The 19,635-nt window shown below is 53.5% G+C and overlaps 1 protein-coding gene across 5 annotated transcripts in view; it reads right to left on the bottom strand.

Annotated features, from left to right (window-relative positions):
- Positions 1-19,635, bottom strand: part of JADE2 (jade family PHD finger 2) — an 83,814-nt gene that overhangs the window by 44,599 nt on the left and 19,580 nt on the right. For 3 of the 5 annotated variants that reach the window (XM_075510786.1, XM_075510785.1, XM_075510787.1), the window contains one exon: positions 15,712-15,869. The exons of the other annotated variants lie outside the window; for them this stretch is intronic. In XM_075510786.1, the coding sequence (XP_075366901.1) occupies positions 15,712-15,869 (158 nt within the window). The remainder of the gene's footprint in view (positions 1-15,711; positions 15,870-19,635) is intronic. 5 annotated transcript variants of the gene reach the window in all.

Here is a 19,635-nt window from a genome sequence, read left to right as displayed (position 1 = left end):
CTCTCACACTCATTTTCTACCGACATGAATTTTGTGACTTTAGCGTAGCTACGCCTGATTTGCACCGGTGGGAGATGAGACTCCAGGGCCAGGTCTGCACCTCCATAGGGACAGTGCCTTTCGTCAGGGACAGCGCCTTTCGTCAGGACACTTGGCCCTGTCGGGTGGCTCTGAGCTGTGACTCGAGCGGTGCCCATACCTGCTCCCCAACGGCACCTCAGAAATAACTGCAAAATTATTTTTTTATACAGCGAGCAGCTCGTATAACCCTACAACGACCTGCTGGAAGCCTGATCCAGATCAAACCCCTGATGCCTCTGCAGCACTTGGTTAAACACGAGGTTTTTATGGCTCGCTAACGATTCGGCAAACCGTACGAGAGGCTACGCCTGCTCCTACGAGTGTCCCTCCTGCCCCGAGGGGTGCAGGAGGCTGCCCGGGGCCGGGGGCTCGCACGGGACACCCCAAGCCTCTGGGAAGACCAAGCAGGACACGATGCCCGGAGGTGTGCGGCCTCCCGGTGATTCCCGGATTTGCTTTAGTGGGTAAAATCATGTTCCTAAAAAGCAACCCGTTGCTCCCCGACACATGCTAACACACCTGCAAAGAGCTTCTCAGTGGTCAGATATAAAGATCAATGACTGCGGTGACAGTTGCCTTGGGCTAGGAGAAATGGTGGAAGGAAGAGATCCTACAATTTAATGCAAGACAGCAAACCTTTGGAAAAACCCATGCCCCGATTTACAGCAATACAGAAAACAGACCGTGTTGTGCACCCCTCCTCACCTACAATAACGTCAAGAAAATGGGAGCCCGGAAAGCTGTAAGCTTTGTGCTGCCCAGACACACTGCAGTGGGGACACAGCTAGAAAAAGGGAAGAAACCACCGAGGCCGCCCTCGCCAGCATCTCCTGCCCATCTCCCGCCGGGTTCCGAGAGCGGGGGCTGGCAGGGACGTCATCGGGGCTTCGCTTTTGCACAGGAACAGGGCTTAATCCCTTTGGAAACATCCCCATTTCCAAATAGCTGCTCAGTGGAAAAAGAAAAAGCCAGGCTGGGCGATGAGGATGTCTGCACACGTGCCACCAACTCACACAATCTGCGGTGAATTTTGCATTATGTACTAATATTCTTCACATTCCAGGCTCAGGCATCGGTGATCCCATAGGAATCAACCCTTCCTTCTCATTTCTAGTCTTGTTTTCTAGTTTTCCTCTCCTATTCCAGCCTCAGGCACGGTGGGGAAGATGCAGGACTTCCTACCTGCTTCAGGTGCTTCAGGATGGCACGACACTGCCCGTGGCACGGGCCGTGGGAGACAAGGGATGCCCACCATCGCTGCCGGGGCTGTGGCGGGCAATAGGTGCCCAGAGGAGCCTGGCAATACACAGGTACGTGCTCAGGGAGATGGTTTTCTAAAGATTGGTGAAAATACCTGTTCCTCACCCTCGGCGAGAGCCAGCGGCGCGGCCGTGCTGTGCCTTGGCATCTGGCTCGGCTTGGGAGCGCGCCCGCACCCCCTCCTGCTGATGGCACCAACGCGGCCGCCCAGGCGCTCCATTGATTTTTCCTTTCTCGGAGAGAAAGCAAGAGTCAAGCTCTTAATTACCTCAATTACCAGTTTTCCCGTTTCCCTTTATCTGTATCGAAGGGCTTCAGTTGGCTTGTGTAGAAAATGTTCTCCTTTTTAAAAAAGCAGAAGCAGTCAGGCAAAAAGCAAAAGCAGTGCTAGGAAATTCACTGCCGGGGCATTTGTGAAGCTGAGAACTCCTCAGCCCGGCTCATTTGTGCTGCCCTGCCATCTCTTTTGGGCCAGCTCCCGCACAAGCAGATCTCCACGGCACAAGAGGAATTTCATGTGTCTTCGAGGGTTTTTCCCGTTCCCCTGGAGTTTTGATGCTTTAGTTATTCATCCCTAGACTCGGTTCAAAGCGAGCGAGACACACTCAGCCCCAGGCTGTATCAGCCCTGGCATGTTCCAAATAAATGGTGACGGTGACACACGAGCATCCCTGCAGCCAGGGACCCTGTGCAGGGCATGGCCAACCAATCCACCCGGACTGGGTCTGCACAAAAAGCAAGAACATGCTCCAAAAAGCCCCAAACGACCTCTCTCAACCTAAACTAGAGCAAAAGAGTCTTGGGTAGCAAAAAACGTGTTATGAAGCACGTGGACGAGGCAAGATCCTGAGCTTCCGAGGCTCTGTGATGTGCAGGGGGTGTTGAGAGAAGAGACAGTATTGCGCGTGACCCGGGGCTGGGGACGGAAAGCGTCACGAGGCCAGGGTGACCCATACCCCGACGGGGAATGTCTCAAATGCACCAGAACGGGCAGGCGGCAGAGGATAAATAATGCCAAAGTGGGAAATGAAAACGCTACAGAAACAAACAGCATAGCCTGAAAGTTCATTAGTACAACACAGGTGCATTACGCAGAATCAGTATCCTATTACAGCAACACACGGATTTTCCTCATCTCAGAAATACCATAAAAAAAAATTCAAGCAGAAACCTATTGGCTGGACCCTGAAGTTTTCCTCAGGTGAAAAGCCTGCTTTTACTAAAAGTAAAAAAGAAACACCGCGCTGCTGAAGAGCAGAGCGAGTACCACGCTCCCCAAATGATGCTGTTCTTGGGGAAAAAATGCGGTCCTGGGCAACAGGTTCTCGGGGGTACCAGCGAACAGCTCAGAATGCTGCGAGGTGCCCTGGCCCTCCGCCCCCGCGAGTGCTCTTCAACGCCATCCCCGCCACCCCCCGAAGGGACCCCCAAAGCCCTGCTCGTCCCTCCAGCCCCTGCAGCGGAGGACGCGGTGCTGGGAAGGACAGACCTGCCCGGCTCCGCGGTGGCACAATGGCTCTACCTGCGTCCGAGCACCATCACGGAGCACCCAAACACAGCAGACCCGCAACCACGAGACAAGTCACTTCTCGCTGATCTAGAGTGAGCGGCTGGTGAGTTTGGTTGCCCTCCTTAAGCCAGAGCACTCCAGCAAGGTGGCTTCCCATTAGCACCTCGCTGCCGCCCCAAGGACCCCAGACGAGGGCAACGTGTGGCCTCACTGCGCAACGCACTAGTGAGATGACTCGTTTTCCAAGCAGGGCTCTGATGGTGGGACCACGCACCTTCCCATCGCCGCTGCCGGTACCGCCGTTTGCTGGTGACGTGCCACCACCGAGACGCTGCGGCTCCCCCTGCACCACCACGGCAAAGCATCACGGAGGCAAAGCCTCCGCCAAGTGCTGAACCATTTGCGGAAGCTCGATGACTCTGGAAGAGCATTTACTCCTTTATTTATCCAGCCAGCCAGAGACATGGCATTTAAAAAAAATATATCTGTACCAATCAAGGGCTTATTTAAACGAAGGGCTGAAAATTGGGATCAGCCTGAAAAGCACAACAAACCTGAGGCCATTAGTCTGAAAGTGGGTCTCAAGGGCACTTGAAGAAAAGGAGTAAGCGGACCCCAACACTCTTGAGGATCACATCTATCCCTGGAGAAGATTATACGGTAATAAAATATACTCAGCAAATTCCCATGGTTAATCTCATCTCTGTAAACTGAATGCTTCACTTGGCTGAAGGGAGAAGGCATTTTTTTCTATATGCTTGCTTTTAATATACTAGATAGAAATAATTAATCCTGCATAGTGTTTCTCTTCTGAAAAGACTTAATTTTATTACAAGGAAGGCTTTAGTCAGTCATCTTTTCTTTACCTACGTTCCAGTCTAAATTAGTCTTGTCCAGTGGCCATAAATAAATCAGCTTAGGAAAGTCAGTGGAAAGATAACTCTGCCAGCAACCTTCAGCAGATGCTGACACTGTTCTTACCACCAGCTCCACTCGTGGGGGAATTGTCCTGCGGCACACCATGACTTTAAAAAGGCAATTTAAAGGGATGATTTTCATTTTCTGTTTATTAAAATAGTATCTAGCAGGCCATTCGGACCAGATGCCCAATCTTCTTACGAATTTAAGCTAATAGATTTTATAGGTGCTATTGCTCCTCGATAGCGGAGCGGAATTTAAGATGTTAGAAAAAGAGTCTGGTGGCATAAGGGCGAAGGACGGGGTTGCAGGCAGTGGTGGACGGTCACAGTAACGAGCTGCAACCCACAAACAAGATTTTGTGACCCTCAGCGTACCCAAGCTCACATTTACTGACCATGTTACACCTACTTATTCCACTTTTATGGCTTCTAGTAAAGTCTGTAAAACCATGAGCCAAAAACTATACTCCCAAAGCTGGGTTCAAAGAAGAAAGGGAAAGCCAAGAAGTTATTAAATGAGTTAGGTTTTAAATTAACTGGCCTGATGTTTAGACCGGCATGTAGGCTGGCTGGACCAGCTGGATGAGCCTAAAAGCATCATTAGGATCCAGGTCTCGGCGCTAACCGGTGCCTGTGGACTTCACCACTCCCCTCCTCGACCGAAGATGCTCCAGGTAACATTGGGAGCACTCCGGTCACCAGCGCAGGGTGCTCGAGAGCTCACGGCCCTGCCCAAGCCACTAGCAGAAGACCTGAAACCAGAGACCTGGGACCCTGCGGGAGTGACCACGGGGACCCGGCATCTGCCAACGCGTTCTCCTGCATGATGGAGCAGAGAAAGGGCTGGAGGCAGCTGGTCCTGGGGAGGACAGCGGTGACACAGTGCATCTGGGCAGACCGCTGGCACCAAACCCTTTTATTTGAAAACAAACAAGAACCTCAACAGAATTAAAGCCCCGTTTTTAGTGGGCGCTGCTGGGACCGCTTTGTGCAGAAAAGTAAGAATTTGCAGTATTTCCTTATTGGCTGTTGGAGTCAAAACCTCTCGAGATTTGGCAAGAGCCTTTGCAAATCCACAAAAATCCATATGTACATAACAGAGCGGCTGCGGGCACAGGGCTCAGCCCGGGGGTCAAAGGTGGGTCTGGGAAGGGGAACCTGCAGTGGCTGTCCGGTCTGGTGGCCCGGTCCGCCACCCCCCTTCGTGCCATTCGTAGGTTATCCTCATGTCAGGGGCTGTAACAAGCACATTTCTAGCAAAAATAGTTGATGGAGATAACATAACATCAACCCTTCCCTTGGACAACCGTGCTCGAGCAAGCAGCCCGGCGTAACGGCAGGGTTCATCACCACTGCTGCTAATGGGTGCGATGGATGGCTGGGCTGGCACTACCCCCCGGTATAACCTAAACCTTCAGTAAACTGCTTGTCCCAAAAACCTACACAGGTAAACACTTGGTTCAGCTCTGAAGCTCTCGCTCAGCTTCTAGCTGCTGTTTTGGGAGAACAAAGCAGCCGGATTTGGCCCCGGGAGGATCCACCAAGCTCCTGTAACAGGAGCACCCGTGCCCAGAAGGCACCCCCCGACTGCCCAAACACCGGGGGCCAACGCTCAGCCCCGTGAAGGTCCCTTTGTGTTACTCAAGTGGCACTCGGGATGCTCAGGAAGGGGTTAACGCTGCTTGCAGCAGTGTCCTGCCCTCCGGGTACCAGCAGCCAGTGAGTGTGGCTCCGGGTGACGTAATGCGGGGTGGCTGCGCAGGCTGCACACCCCATCCCTCCGGCGCTGGAGATGTGTCAGGGACCCCAGCACGCATCAAGGACCCCGGGATGTGTCGGGGACCCCGGCGTCCTCTGCCAGGCAGGGACCAGCCCAGGACAGCGCAGCTCAGCTACACCCACCGCCCCTTTAGCCGTTGTTTTTCCCAGCTGAACCCCAGACGTTCGGCACTTTCCAAGCAGTGAATATTACAAATTATCATTAACAGCTTTTAAAACATCCTCGGCGATCGGGAGGGCACAGTGACCGGTGCCATGCGGCTCCGCGGGGCGCAGCCCCGGCCCAGCCTCACCGCCCGCGGTTGCCGGCACCGTGCACGCGTCTCTGCTGGGAAACTCCTTTTGGCTCCGGGACTGTCCAGGGTCTCACAGTCTGGGTTTGGAAATCCCATTTCTGTGCAAAATGTCAAGGACGGGGTAGGGTGGCCCCTCACATGCTGCTGGCGGTTGAGGATTTCTACAGGCAGGTTCTGGAAGTTCTACAGAAATGCAGCTGAAGCTCCAGATTGCAATTAACAGGTGCAATAAGAAAAATGCTCCATTTTCCCCTCTCCATGTAGCATCTCCTCCAGTAACAGCCTGTAACCAGAGTGGGTCCTTCCAGGCCTCTGGAATAATGTAATCCTCTAAGGAGAAAGTGATTCACTCTTCTTTGATGTGATAAAAAGAGGAAAACAAGTGAACAGGAGGCACTAAACAGCCATCTTGTTAAACCCAGACAGCTTTTCCAATTTCGTTTCTGAGCTGTTTATCACCATATAAAAAGCCTGATACTCAGCAGACTAGATAAAGACTAGAGTGTTGATGTCCCTGCCTTTCTCACGTTTATATTCCAGCCTAAATCTCACCGAGATTTAGCTCAACAAATTAATTATTTAAGTCTCAACTCTGATTCAGCGCCCAGAAAATTATTTCGATGTAGACCGGAGAAGGGACCGGGTAAACAAGCGCTCGGGTGCAGCGTTGGGAAGTTGCCGAGCGGCATCCACCTTCCCAAGGCGGAGGAGAGGACGGGCACCGTTTCAAAGCGGGGTTCATCTGCACAACTTCTGTGCAGAAGAAAACCACGGCTGCACGGACAAACGGCGATGACCAGGCAGCGGTTTGCTGGTGGGCTGGTTGGAACAACAAAACGCAGATGTTTTTCTGGTTGACTAGACAAAAGCAGCGTCTGGGCTGAGAGCAAAATACACACATCATTTTTGATGCTGTGCAAGGATCTTCTTCGTATGCCTTTCTCCCTTTCCTCTCTGTGCCATTCAGCCTTAAGAGCGGCATCAAAAGCAGCAGGAGGGGGCTCTGACCCTTCTGGCTCCCAAACCCAGCAAAACACGGTGGCCCCGACCCCAGGGCAGCTGCAGAGGATGCTCAGGAAGCATCTGCTCCCCGTGGGGCGACCAGGGCAGAGGCAGCACCAGCGCCAGCACCCATGGGTGCTGCTCTCCTTCTCCCAGAGCACCGCTGACCTACCCGGTGGCCCTTCAGGGACTCGTGTTGCATGCCAACCTCCTCCAAACCCAGCCAGCAGGTCGCTAGTATTCTGCTCATTTCCATTTAAGCAATATATATCTTGGAATTGCTACTAGGGAAGCCAGGGACACTTGAGCATATGTTTTCTGGATATAAAAAGACGAAAAATGTTGCTTCTTTATGTAACTTAAGCCAAGCTACTAACATTAAAGCATCTGGAATTAATTATCTCAGCCAGATAATGTTTCCACAATTATTTCAGTAATGCAAACAGCTCCACTCATATTTGTATCCACCTACTAACGGGGAGCAGAGACAGAGGCTGCGAGCGACAGCAGCAGCTCTGCACCTGCCGTGGCCCGAGCGGGGGCTGCGGGCACGAGCCACAGCAGATCAGGAACTGGCCAAATCCCCCCGACCCTGCTGCTAACGGAGCTGAGCATCGGAAAGCTCAAAATACAGACGAGGGCACAAAGATGACTATTCCTGTGATCAGCACGGTGCCATCGCACGGGTCTCCTTACAGAAAACCGACCCAATGAAAGCAAAGCTTTGAGGAATTTGAAAAGGCAGCATCCAGCTTTTTTTGAATGTGTTTTGAATCACTGCACTAACGCTGAACCCTGAAACACATGAGAACAGTTTTGACGCTGAGTCACTTGAAGCAGCGCACAGCCCATCCCACAAAACCAGGAGGGATCCGTCTGCCTCCCGCACCATCCACGTACTGCTAGGCAGCTACGCCTGCTTTGGTGCATCTTCCAGATCTTCTTCAAGTGCACTGAAAAAAAAACCCCTACCAGCTCTTCTCCACCTCACCAAGGTCCTGGGAACATGGTAAAGCTCACTTTCCAGCAATGCAGGCTTCACCTAAATTCCACAGGATTATCCAGAGCAGCACCAAGAACCGAGCAGCTCTTCCCACTGCCGGGCTGTCCGGGTCCTCCCATCACTCCGAAGAGCACTTAAGAGGAATAGTTTCTTGTATTGTTCAATGGGGACACAAGGTGCACTAAATCACTAAGAGGTGATTTAATTACTGCTGCGCTTGTAAGCAGCAGCAATCAGATCTGCTACGGTTTGCCCGGCTATACACTAAATTCATGGCTCTGGATGGAGAGCGGAGGTGATGGAGGAAGATGCGGAGGCTCCCGAGGCTGTACCAAACCAGAGTCCACCCTGAGAGCTGTAAACCTCGTTACGGAGCAGTGGGAATCAAGCCCGCTCATTCTATACATTTACTGCTGAAATACACTTGACTTTCTGTGTGCTTGATCCAGTATAAACCACAGGTATCCACTGGGAGGATTAGCAAACATTTAAAGTAAAAGTCCAAGTGGCTCGGTACTAGGTAAGAACAGCCTGGATTAACACGTTTCCCATAGCAAACTAATAAAGGTGAGGACTTGCTGAAAGCCCACATAAGAACTTGTCAAGCAGACTGTAAACCAGAAATGATTACAAGTAACAGACAGAGTAAATCAGGCTTCCTCCTTTGCAAAGCACTCACAGGCACGGGGCACGAACTGACAACCCTCTACAGCGTTGATACCACCTTTTGCACTGCCCAGACCCTCGGAACCTCTGAACCGCTGCCGCCCTCGAGGCGATTCACCCCATCCTAAATCAGGTATCTGAAGGACCAGCAGGACAGACCACCCTGCAAACAACCCGTCCCTCCCCGCTGCTCGCAGGGACAAGGGCTGCCTGAGCAGATCTGATGGGAAACCTCCCTTTCCCAGCGGCAGGGTTGCAGAGGGAACTCGCTGACGTTACAGCACTGGGGGTTTTTTGCTGTCCTTGATCAGTGCCACTGGCCAGCCCGGAGCACAAGTGCCGCCGGGGACCCGCAGCTCAGCCCGGCCACCCTAGCCGCGGCCAGGCGTCACCACGTCACCAAGCTTTCCTCTCCCCGCGCTCCCATGTCCCAGGGCTTGCGATCTAAACGTTTAGGCCTAGGGTGGCTAGGATTTTTATTTCTTTTGATCAGAGCAGAGTCTCAGATCTTGAAAGGGAAGCGTACATGTATTTCTGAAGCATACCAGAATCCAGGCATATTTAAGGGCAGGCAGCCACAGAATGGGGATAACTGACCCAAGAAATAGCCCTTTGTAAAATCGCCAGCGTGCCATCTGCAAGCCCCAAACTCACACGTTTTTCATGATGAGCTGGAGGGAAGGGAAAAAAAAAAAAAGGAAAGGGAAAAAAAAAAAAAAAAAGGAGGATCATGTTAAAAAAGAAAAAGCTCTGCTCCAAAAGATACACAAACTGCTGCAGAATCCTGCCTGCCCCTTCTGCAGCAAAGCCCAAGGGAAGCTGCTGATGAGTCAACAGCCAGCCTGCGTTGCCGACCGAGGAAAGGAAGTCCAATCTCAACACTCGAGAACAAAGTGTGCTGGTTCATACAGTACATGCTGAGAACGAAGCCTCGGAAAGCCCTCCCCGGGCTGGGAGCCGCGCTGCCGCAAGGATACAGCCTGGCCGCCATCCAGGGCTCCCGCTGCACGCGGAGGAAGAGGGAGAGGTGAAGTCCAGGCATCGCTGGGACGTTTGCATCGTGCCGCCCCGCTGCTGGGCCAGCCTGGCTGCAGCTCCTCAGTGCTAGCACGGTCCACACCGCGGCCGAGACTGCTCCCGGGGTTATTCTCTCCCTTTGCTGGAACCGCTCCCCCCCTGTGCTGGGTGTCCTGGATGCGGCATCCAGCCCCGCCGGGATGAGCCAAGGTGTCCACTCACCGGGAGCAGAAGGGAAGAAGGGCAGGGATGTGCCCCAGTCCTACACCCATTACTGGTGCACCAGTTAATTCTTCTCCCTGCCCCAGTACCCTCATCTCCAACGCTGCTCCCCGTGAGCAGACCTGCTCTGCGTGCCTCCTCTTGCTCCCTTTTGCAATGATGCTGGTATCACAAAACCCCAACATGACCATCCCTGCCAACAACTCTGCACCCTCTCAAAGAACTGCTGGACCTCCTGGAGATGTTGGGGCAACTCCTTATGGGATTGGAGTCCCCTAAAGAGCAACACAGCTCGAAGGAGATGAACACCGGGCAGCTCCACATCGCGATCCAGGCACAGCCAGCCCCGCACCAGCTCGATGCACGCCCAGCAGCACAGCAAGGAGCTGCTTTACCTGCACGTGTGGCTGCTGGAGGAGAGCGGCCAGAGGAGACCCGAGGGAGGAGGACAGGACAGCGACACAAACACCGTGCCGACGTGGCAGACGGCGTTTGCACCGGTGCCACCGCCGTCGCCGAGTCGGTACTCGCAGAGGTTGTGCCTTCCTGTTGCCACAGCACTTTCTGTTTTCTGTTAAAACAGGGCCACAGCAACGATGCAAGTATAGATCTGCAACGCCAAGAATACCTGGGAAGCCTGCCAGCAAGAAGCAGCCTTCCTGCTCGTCCTCCCGCTGTGTGCAAATTCACAGGAAACAGAATCTACAGCACATACTAATGTGGCTTAATGCGAGATCCAAGAGCCACCTCTAGATCCTGCCTGCATCCCTGTCAGCCTGGGGAAGCAGCCACGTGCCAAAAATGTTAAATTGTGAAATAAAGGAGGAATTAAAGCCCGTACAGGTGCATAAAATGACACGTAGGTGCCACTGTTTTATGGAGCGATGCTCTCTGCTGAGCGAGCCTAACGTGCCACTGTGCACGGCACCGGCATCGCCACCAGTGGGTAGGGACAAGCCCGGGTTGGGTCCCTGCACACCCGCTCTGCAAAAAGGGCTCCACAGCCTCCTACGAGCATCCATGGCAAACCAGCAAGGCCCCCTTTCCTCTTGGGTGTATCACGGTGTGACTCGGGGAAGACAAAGCTCATCTAAAGCTTCTCTTTCCCACTGACAACAGGAGCGGTACCCGCAGCCCCGCTGCTCCAAGACCGTTGCAATAACTCTTCCTGCTACTTTACCTTGCGTAATCCTTAAACTCAAGCTGTGCTGAGATGCTCTACCCAGCACCCACTTGTGCCCCCACACCAGAATGGGACCTCGTACCTGGCTCTACCACTGACTCACGGTATAAATCTTCGTGCCTCGGTTTACCCATTTGTAAAATAACTGCAGAGGTCAGATGGCAGCTGTAAGGCTCATCTCTGGTTCTGGAAAGCCTGTGGAGATCCTTTGGCTATGGGATCTAGCAGAGGTGGGATGTAGTGTCATCACTGGGACGTAGTGCCATCACTGGGATGTAGTGTCGTGTCATCGTCACCCGCATCCCAGGGCGGGTGACCTGAGGACGCGCAGGCAGAGGATGCCAGCCAGCCGCTCCCTGCCTGTCGGAGGGGAAACTCGCCTCGACTCCTCATTCCCTTTCTCTCATTCGACTGCAAGCGGCTTTTCTCGCCACGCTGGAGCCCTTCAAGCTTTGGGCAATTCTCAGGCCTATTACTGTACAAAATAAAACCCTTTTCAGCAGCGATGAGCCAGAAATGATTGCGGAGAGGAAACGGCTGATCTCCTGCGCTGCCTGATAACCCTGGTGTGCGGGTGGCCATCGGCAGCATCCGCGCCTCCAGGGACACCGAGCCAAGAGATGCTGCACCTCTTCCCCCACTGCTTTCCTCGCAACTGCACTGTGATTTGCACTAACCTAGAAAGGACCCTCGAGTTTAAGGTGGCTCTTAGTAGAGGCATTTTGAGACGGCGGCTTTCTGGGGAAAGCATTCCTTAAAATACAGCTCTTTCCTTCTGCTTCACCCCCAGCTTTTGACATTTCAGAGCTCCAGAAAAATAAAATGTTTCAAAGATCTAATTTTCAGCTTTGGAGGCACAAAACCCAGAGGCAGGGTGCGGGTAGGAAGAGCTGGTTTCCAAGCGCCCAGGCGGGAGATGAAAAGAGCAGCAGCGGCTGCGTACAAGGCATCTTTCGGAGGGTGAGATCCATCTCCGGAGTGGGAAGCGACTCTCGCACCCTCCGTGGCAAAATCTGCTCGCTGCTGATCGCTCAGCCCAGGAACCAGACCCCTGGGGTCGCAGGATGATGGGCTGAGTATTATTTTGCAGGCAGTGCCTGCCTGCTTTCCAGCTCCCGGGGCTCTAGTGGCTTCTCTCCCCCTGCCTCCCTCTAGGAATTTCACATGGAAATGGCTGTCAGGAGTGACATTAGGGCTGGATTACCATGGGCATCCATGCCCTGCAGCCGCAAACCTAAGGGCAGGATACTCTGTCACACCCCTGCGTTACACCTTTGAGATGGGGGGAAAGCAAAAGCGAGGAAGAGCGGCAGCCGCTGGGCTCCAAATTTCCCAGGAAAGGAAAAAATCAGCGCTGGGATTTTTTTTCAGCAGAGAAAGGAATTTGGATTGCCCACATCCAACACAGGGAGGATCCGTTAGGTTTATGTGAAATTGTTTGAGTAGGGGAAAAAGGGAAGTTTGGAGGCAAAGGGGGAAACTGGTGCAGAGCCCACGGGGCAGCAGCCGCAGGGTGGGAGCGAAGGCAGCGGCTCAGGTGGGACCAGCGAGGTGCCCGCTCACTGCTGCCGGGATGGAGACAGGGGCAAATTAAAGCAATTAAACTAGGGAGGTAAATGGAGATGTAAGGCCTTTTAAGGCTGCTCTCTTTAGGCAGATGAAATATAGTCATCTCTAGTGAAAAAATACTCGACATTTCTCCAAAGGAGGGCAAGCTGCAAGAGGGAGTTGTCTAACACTGGAGATACAAAAGGGACTGCAGTCTTCATCTGTCCTTGGCAGTCCGAACGCTGCTCTCTCCATCTCCGGCTCTCACATCGGTGACCCAGGTGGGAAAACATTGAGGATGCTATCGGAGGGAGAACTGCTCGGGAGGAGCACGCCCGTGTCTGCTGTGCCTTCTGGTGTGCATGTGGAGAGATGCTGTCCTGATTAAAAAAAATCTGGCAGTGTCACCGCTTGTCCCCCTGGGATGTGCATCACGGCCACAAACCAGGTGCAACCATTAACGCTGCTGTAAAATGAGCTCTTCATTCCACTCACATCACACTAGCGAAGGCAAAATATCCTGAACAGGCTTCAGTCCGAGGACAAAGCCCTTCGGGCCACGCTTGCCGTCTTGCCAGCAAAGAGAGATGGTTCAGGCAGATGAGACGCAGTGCAGGACAGACAGATGGAGCAACAAGAGAGGAAAGACGTCCGAGGAAGCTAAGGCTGTGGGCAAGCGGCACGATCCTGCAGCAGCCCGGGACAGGCAGCGTGGGATGAGCGGGGCACGTCGCAACCCAGAGGGGCTGCGGAAACCCACCTGGGGTTAGCGGAGAGTGATGGGGCCACTAACGAGTATCTTTGAGAGGTCACAGAGAACGGGTCCTATTTCAGAAGACCAGGAGACAACACACATTGTCTGCCTTTAAAAAGAAACCTCGGGGAAAACCACTGAAACACATAAATAAGCAATCCGTATGAACGCACGCAGAAAATAACATGGGATAAGAACCACCCGACATGGGTTGGGACCTCTGCGGTGGGTGAGTAGTAGAGGAGCAGATGGGATTCATCTTGACTTAGCAAGGCTCCAACGCTACCTATCAGGAGATGCTCCCCGGTGCCGGTGCCGAGACCTCTGCCGGGCCAGGCTTCCTCGCACAGACACGGGGCACTCAGCTCAGTCTGCTGAGTTTAACCCCGATGGAGGGGAAGTCACAAACTCTTTGGAGAACAAGGCTTGAACTCAAAACGGTGTTGAGGAATTGAAGAAAGAGCTGGAACTATTGCAAGAGGCAAGTCCTCAAGGATTATGGAATAGCGCCGAGCTTGAGAATAATCAAATGAGCAAAATAACCCCAAGAATTAGGAAATTCAGAGGAGGATCTGATGGTGGAAGTGAAACCCAAGCTCAAGGTGAGTGGGCAGTGCCAGGCTGCGGCGAGTTGTCCGACGTTCCCTCCGAAGCCCGTGGGCATGTCCCTGTGGTGACATGGGCAAAACCAGGGGAAGCCTGGAAGACGGTGACAAAAACATTCACAACTCCAGAAAACACAACCTTTGATGGAAGCTTAAAATGAAGGGATCTGTTCAGTCTAGAGGAGAGAGGACTGAGGAGACATGACAGCAGGCCAAAAAAACGTGAAAGATATTGGGAAAGGGCTGACGTCGGAGCGGGACAGGGTGGGATGGGGACCTGGGGGGGACAACCTGCCCTAGGCATTGCTTTAGGAGCATCCCTGCGCGGGAACAGGCGGCACCATCAGAGCTGCCCCGGGGACCCCCAAAACCGAGGGCTTAGGGAAAAGCAGAGGGGCACGTCTGCAGCCTACCCCGCGCCCCGGCAGACCCCGGCTCCGAGATCTGGGATGCAAAACTCCACCCGACGGAACGCCGGGAAGCAGCGCCCGCGGGCAGCCCGGCAGCCCGCGGTTCAGGCTGGCTTTACACGGGCACCGCCAGCCCAGGCAGCGCCGAGCTATCGCTTTTCGGCTGGAAATAGCACCGGCACAAGCCCTCAGCTGGGGAGCAGAGCGCTTGCGAGTCCAGACTGCGGTTAGCTATCAAAGACAACTAAAAAAAGATATTCCACACATAGTTGGTTTTTTTTTTTTTCCCCTCTCTTTTTTTTTTTTTTCCCAAGGATTAAATCAACTCAACAGCCCCCTTTACAACTTCCCTTTTGATGTGTTCAGACTCATTAAAGTTTCATTTCTTTCTCTGTTTTCCCTGGGGGAGGAGGGGGAGCGTATACAAAAGTTTACTTCAGAAGCGAGGTCGGCAGCTGCAGCGGCAGCTGCTGTTGCTGTGGGACGAGCGGAGCCTCCGCTGGGCTTCGCACCCTGCCCAAATCCCTCGGCAAAACGCATCCTCCCGCAGCCGCCCCGCTCCCACGCGCGGCCCCGGCATCGCGCCGGCACGACGCTTCCACGAGCGCTTTCACGGGATGCGCGCCACGAAGCGAGCGGCACGAGAGCTGCAAAGCTCCTGCAAAGCCTGCGAGTTTTGGGGTCCGACCCTGTGAGTTTTCGGGTGCGACCCTGCAAGTTTTGGGGTCCCTTCCTGACCCGCCCGGATCCCCCCACCGGCAGCACCAGCCTTTCCCCCGCAGCTTCAGCCATTGCCCTGGGATAATCCCCCGCACACAGCGAACGGGTAGCAGCTCCCCCACGTTTCTTTTCTGCCCGAGCAGCTGTTTAAGTGTCTATTTTAAAACTCAGTTCCCTATTTTAAAATAGCTAATGAGACACCGATCTAGGCCGATAGACGTCATCTCTACAAGGTCCGGGAGATGCTTGTCTATTTGCTGGGCTTCTCTTCCCAAGCCCCGAATCTCGGCATGCCCGTCACGTTTCCAATACAGGCAAACAGCTTACATGGTAAAGAGGGAAGTTTTTAATTTAAGGGCCAACTCCTGCACCCCTGCTGTGAAATACCAGCAGTACAGCCACGTGTTTCTAGATGGAGACGCACCGACCAGCCAGGCAGAGGCTGACGTTCTGAGTGGTTTTCCGTTGGTATTTTTTTTATCCTCCCTTTGATTTTATCAGGTCTTTTTAAAATTCCCCAACCAAGAGGAGCTGGCCTGCCCGGCACGGCTCCTCGCTGCCGCCTGAGAAAAGCCGGGCACATACGAGAGGGACTTTCAGAAAGCTGCCCACGGCAGGGTACAGCGGGAGGTCCCCGTGCATCCCCTTTACGTGCTCTCCGAGATGGTGTGCACCCCACCAAGGCAGAGGGGACCCCGTGGAGGGGACCCGGAGGAAGGGACCCCGCTCGCTTACCTGACCACGGGCTCGGGGATGGCCTCGGCGCTCGCCGGCACCTGGACGCCCTTCTCCCACTCCTGCCTCCAGGGATCGGCCAGGACGTAGTACTCGTCAGGGCTCAGCTGGAAGGAGTCGGGGATCTTCATGGCCGTTATCAGATCCGTACGGAAAACCTGCATTGGGGAAAAAAAAAAAACATCCAACAGGCAGGGTGAAGGGGTCTGGCAGAGGCTGGGTGCACGCGTGCCTGGGGAGGGTGCCCTGGGAAACGGTCCCCGGGGGACAGCGTGGTGGGTGCCTGCGTCCCCGACAGCACGGCTTCGGGGTGTCACTTCACGTCACCTCCGGGGTGAGTTTTGGGCAGGGCTCGGGGATAACAAGGCACGCAGAGAGGGGCTGCCCGTGCTTGGCCAGGCAGCACCGAGAGCCCGAGCCCCCGCAGCTGCAAGCCCTCCCAGGTCCCCTAGCCCAGGCAGACGTGCAAACCGGCCGCGGGGTGCGACCTCGGCCAAGACACGGACCAAAAATTAATATTAAACTAAAGAAATGACAGGCTGCTTTCTCTTAGGGGATCAATGTTTTAACATAGCCACACAAATATCTACTCTGTACACGAAGGGATGTACAGCAACTGGGCTTCTCCACGTTCAGACCTGCCGGGGGAACCGATGCTTTCTTTGCTCTTGGCATGAATGAAGCTGCGGGAAACACAGAGCCACCTCATCACCCCAGACCTTCATGTCCCCATTGTGTCACCTCACTGCCCCGAGCGGGGACAGCCAAAAGCAGAAGGTATCCCGTCGGGGCTCGACTGCGCCAGTGGTGATTGCACACCGAGGAGCAGAAGGCAAAATAAAGCCAGGCTGGGTTACGCTAGAGCTGGAAAACACCCGACTAAAAGGTGATCTGGGTGCCTGCTTACACATGCACAGCCAAACACATGGAGATTTTTCCTGACCCAATAAACCTCCTGTAAGATCGACACTGGACCCCTCCTCTATGAAAATCCTCCAGCCCCTCGGGCAGTAAATGGGCTCGTTCTCCGTCTCACTTCTGGCCCTGCAGCATCTTCCCCCAATATACAATGAAAAACTCATTCCAAAAAAATCCCTCACGGTAAATAAGGTTTTCCTTCCAGAGGGTTGCCTGACAGCAATGACTCCAGCAATCCTGCCTCTTGCAGCATAAAAATAAATGGTAAATGAAAATGGATGCTTTCTCCTCTCTACCATCTGCTATTAGCTGAGATAATAACCGACGGTGCCAGCAATCATGCCTGGACACCATCTCGCTCCAGCCACTCCATCCCTGATACTTCTGCGTTCCCTTCTGCGGGGCCGGGACGGATCAGGTGTTTTCTTCAGACGCTGTTTAATCTGTTTGCAGAGTCTGTTCTCCAAAGGAGCATCGCTTTGTCAGAACCACAATAAATGATACAATATGGTTTCATGCTTTCGATACAAAGATAATATGCTTTGGAGAATATTGGGGAAACCAAATCAGCTGAGATGCAGGAACCTAGACATTAACTTAGACCACCGAGACCAGTATTTAGGTCAGTTTGTTTAATCCTCAGAGTCTCAGCTGCTAACCCAATTAGAGTTAAATACAATACATAAACAACCTTTTCTATGTTGGGACCTCTTTGAATTTTACTGGCACCTTCCTCCTGATGCGTCTGCTTGGAGACATTTTTGACTACGTCTATATAAACCTGATTTGAGTTGGCCAGACACAGTCTCAGCGCATCCTTCAACAAACATAATTAACAGCCTACATATTACAGTCAGAATTAGGCTCAGTTTGAGAAAGATCAGGTTCCTTTAAGTCTCTATGTGCCACAAATACATGGTTACAGATGCCACAGTAACCTTTTAATATGCTGCCAGTGTGAGAAATTGAAAAAAAAAAAAAAAAAAATTAAGATAGATGTTAATTAAACAAGAGAAGGGATATGTGAGATGTCATCGGCCTTCCAGCGCTGTGTGTCTGTGTATCAAAACAAGCAGAGTAACCCTGCTGGAGCTTGTTTTCTAAAACACAGTGTACAAATACGCCCTGTTCTTGACACCCCGGCATTGCCGGGGTCACAACTCGGGCAAACGGCATCTCCGTTACCCAGTTTCGGTGCCAATCTCCGACGAGGACAACGCAAACCCGAGCGAGCCTCCCCGCCTCGGACCGCTCTGCTTTGGTGGACAAGATGCTCCCCCCGCCTGGACCACGCGTGGCCGAGGGCAGCGTGGGGGGCCGCTGCCACCTCCCTGCTCCGGCCACCAGCACCAGGGCAGGAGCATCGCAGCGCATCTACGCCGCTCCGTTCGCAAAGCTGTTACAGAAAGCACTAGTTTGGAGACCCTCGCTCTCGGGATTCGTGAGCAAAGCCAGGTAGGAATGGTTTCCAAAGGTGCTGAGCACCCAGTGGGTTTTCAAAACCCCCCGGACTGGACCCTGCTGACACGTAAGTGCCCTCCACCTCCCTCGCCGCCAACTCAGTTGCCTCCTGAGAAAACCCCCTTCAACGCCACGGAGTGCAGGAGCATGGCATCACCCTTTCACGGCAGGCAGATATACAGAGTTCCTCCGTGAAGCTGCCCAGCACGGTGCGGGCAGCGCAGGCAGGGCCCCGCAGGCAGCACAGGGCAGCAGGCACGCTCGTGCTCCCGCCGCAGGGCACGCAACCCGGCAGCCAGCGCAGGAGCAGCGATGGGGGACGTGGGACTGCCCTTGCCAGGGCAAGCGGCCCCCAAGAAAAGTCCAGCCATGTTGTTAACCTCCCCGAGAGGTCTCCCCCCTCCCCGGGGCGCTGGCACCCATCGCAGAAGTGCCCTTGCCAGAGCCTTACCCCAAAACAAGGATCCCCACTTTCTTTTGCAAAGGCAGCGCCAGGCGACAGCCTTAAAGGCGACGGGCCCCGTGGCTTCGAGGTAACACCGGGGTGGGCGGCCACGGCAGATTTATGTCAACGCCTGGCCCATCACCTTCCTCCTGCTGATGAAGAGGGAGACGGAGGAGCCTGCACCGACATGCCCCACGTCGTGCAGCCAACCCGGGGAGGACCCGGCAGCGTGGCTGGGGAGCCCCAGTCCCCCCCTCCGAGTGCTGCTGTCCACGGGCAGGAAATAAAACAGCTCCATCCAACGCTCAGGTCAGAAACTAAACACATTTCGCTTTACTTATAGCTGTTACTTAGAAAATTTCTTTAGCGCGCTCAGCTGTTTGCTGGGGTGGTGGCTTCGGCACCCCGGCAGCGTCCCACCCCACGCTGCTCACCGCTGCTCTGAACCAGCAGGACCAGCCTCACCAATGCTTCGCAACACCCTCAGCAGATGCAAAACCCTGCGGCAAAACCCCGCGTGTACCCCGCAGCCTCCGCATTGGAAAACACAGCAACGGGATGGGATCAGCCCGGGGTATAATGTCTCCCCTCTGCACGCTGTGGATCCCCGGCTCGTGTTTTCCTGCGTTAAGTCTTCCCCAAATTCATCCCTTCTGGCTTTTCAGCTCACATCGGCGTAGAAGCTTAGTTTTAATTTTAAGCCAAATAAGCACGATTGTATCTATTTCCCTGAAGATGATAAGGCACATCGCGGGCTGGATTTGCAATCTCACTACTTCATTTATTTAGTCCTTCTTGGAAAACAGATAAGCTCACCCATCCAACGACAGCACGCCCGCCCGCACTTTATCACAGCGATGCCTCTGTCTTTTCATGAAGAACTGGAAATGCTCAAATTATTAACTATCAAAGCAGAACACTTTAGAAATGATAGAACGGCACAGAAATTGTAAAGGAAAGCAGATCAGTTGTCTGGAAATCTCCCAACAGCTAATACGCTCAAATTGTAATCTAAATGTCTTTTTGTTTTGAATTGTCTGGGATTAGGGTTGGGAAAAGACTCAATTATTCTACTCAAACTCCTCTGAATTATTTATGAA

This window comes from Mycteria americana, chromosome 8, assembly GCF_035582795.1.
Source record: "Mycteria americana isolate JAX WOST 10 ecotype Jacksonville Zoo and Gardens chromosome 8, USCA_MyAme_1.0, whole genome shotgun sequence".
NCBI classification, from domain to species: Eukaryota; Metazoa; Chordata; class Aves; order Ciconiiformes; family Ciconiidae; genus Mycteria; species Mycteria americana.
This window is presented reverse-complemented; position numbering and strand designations above follow the sequence as displayed.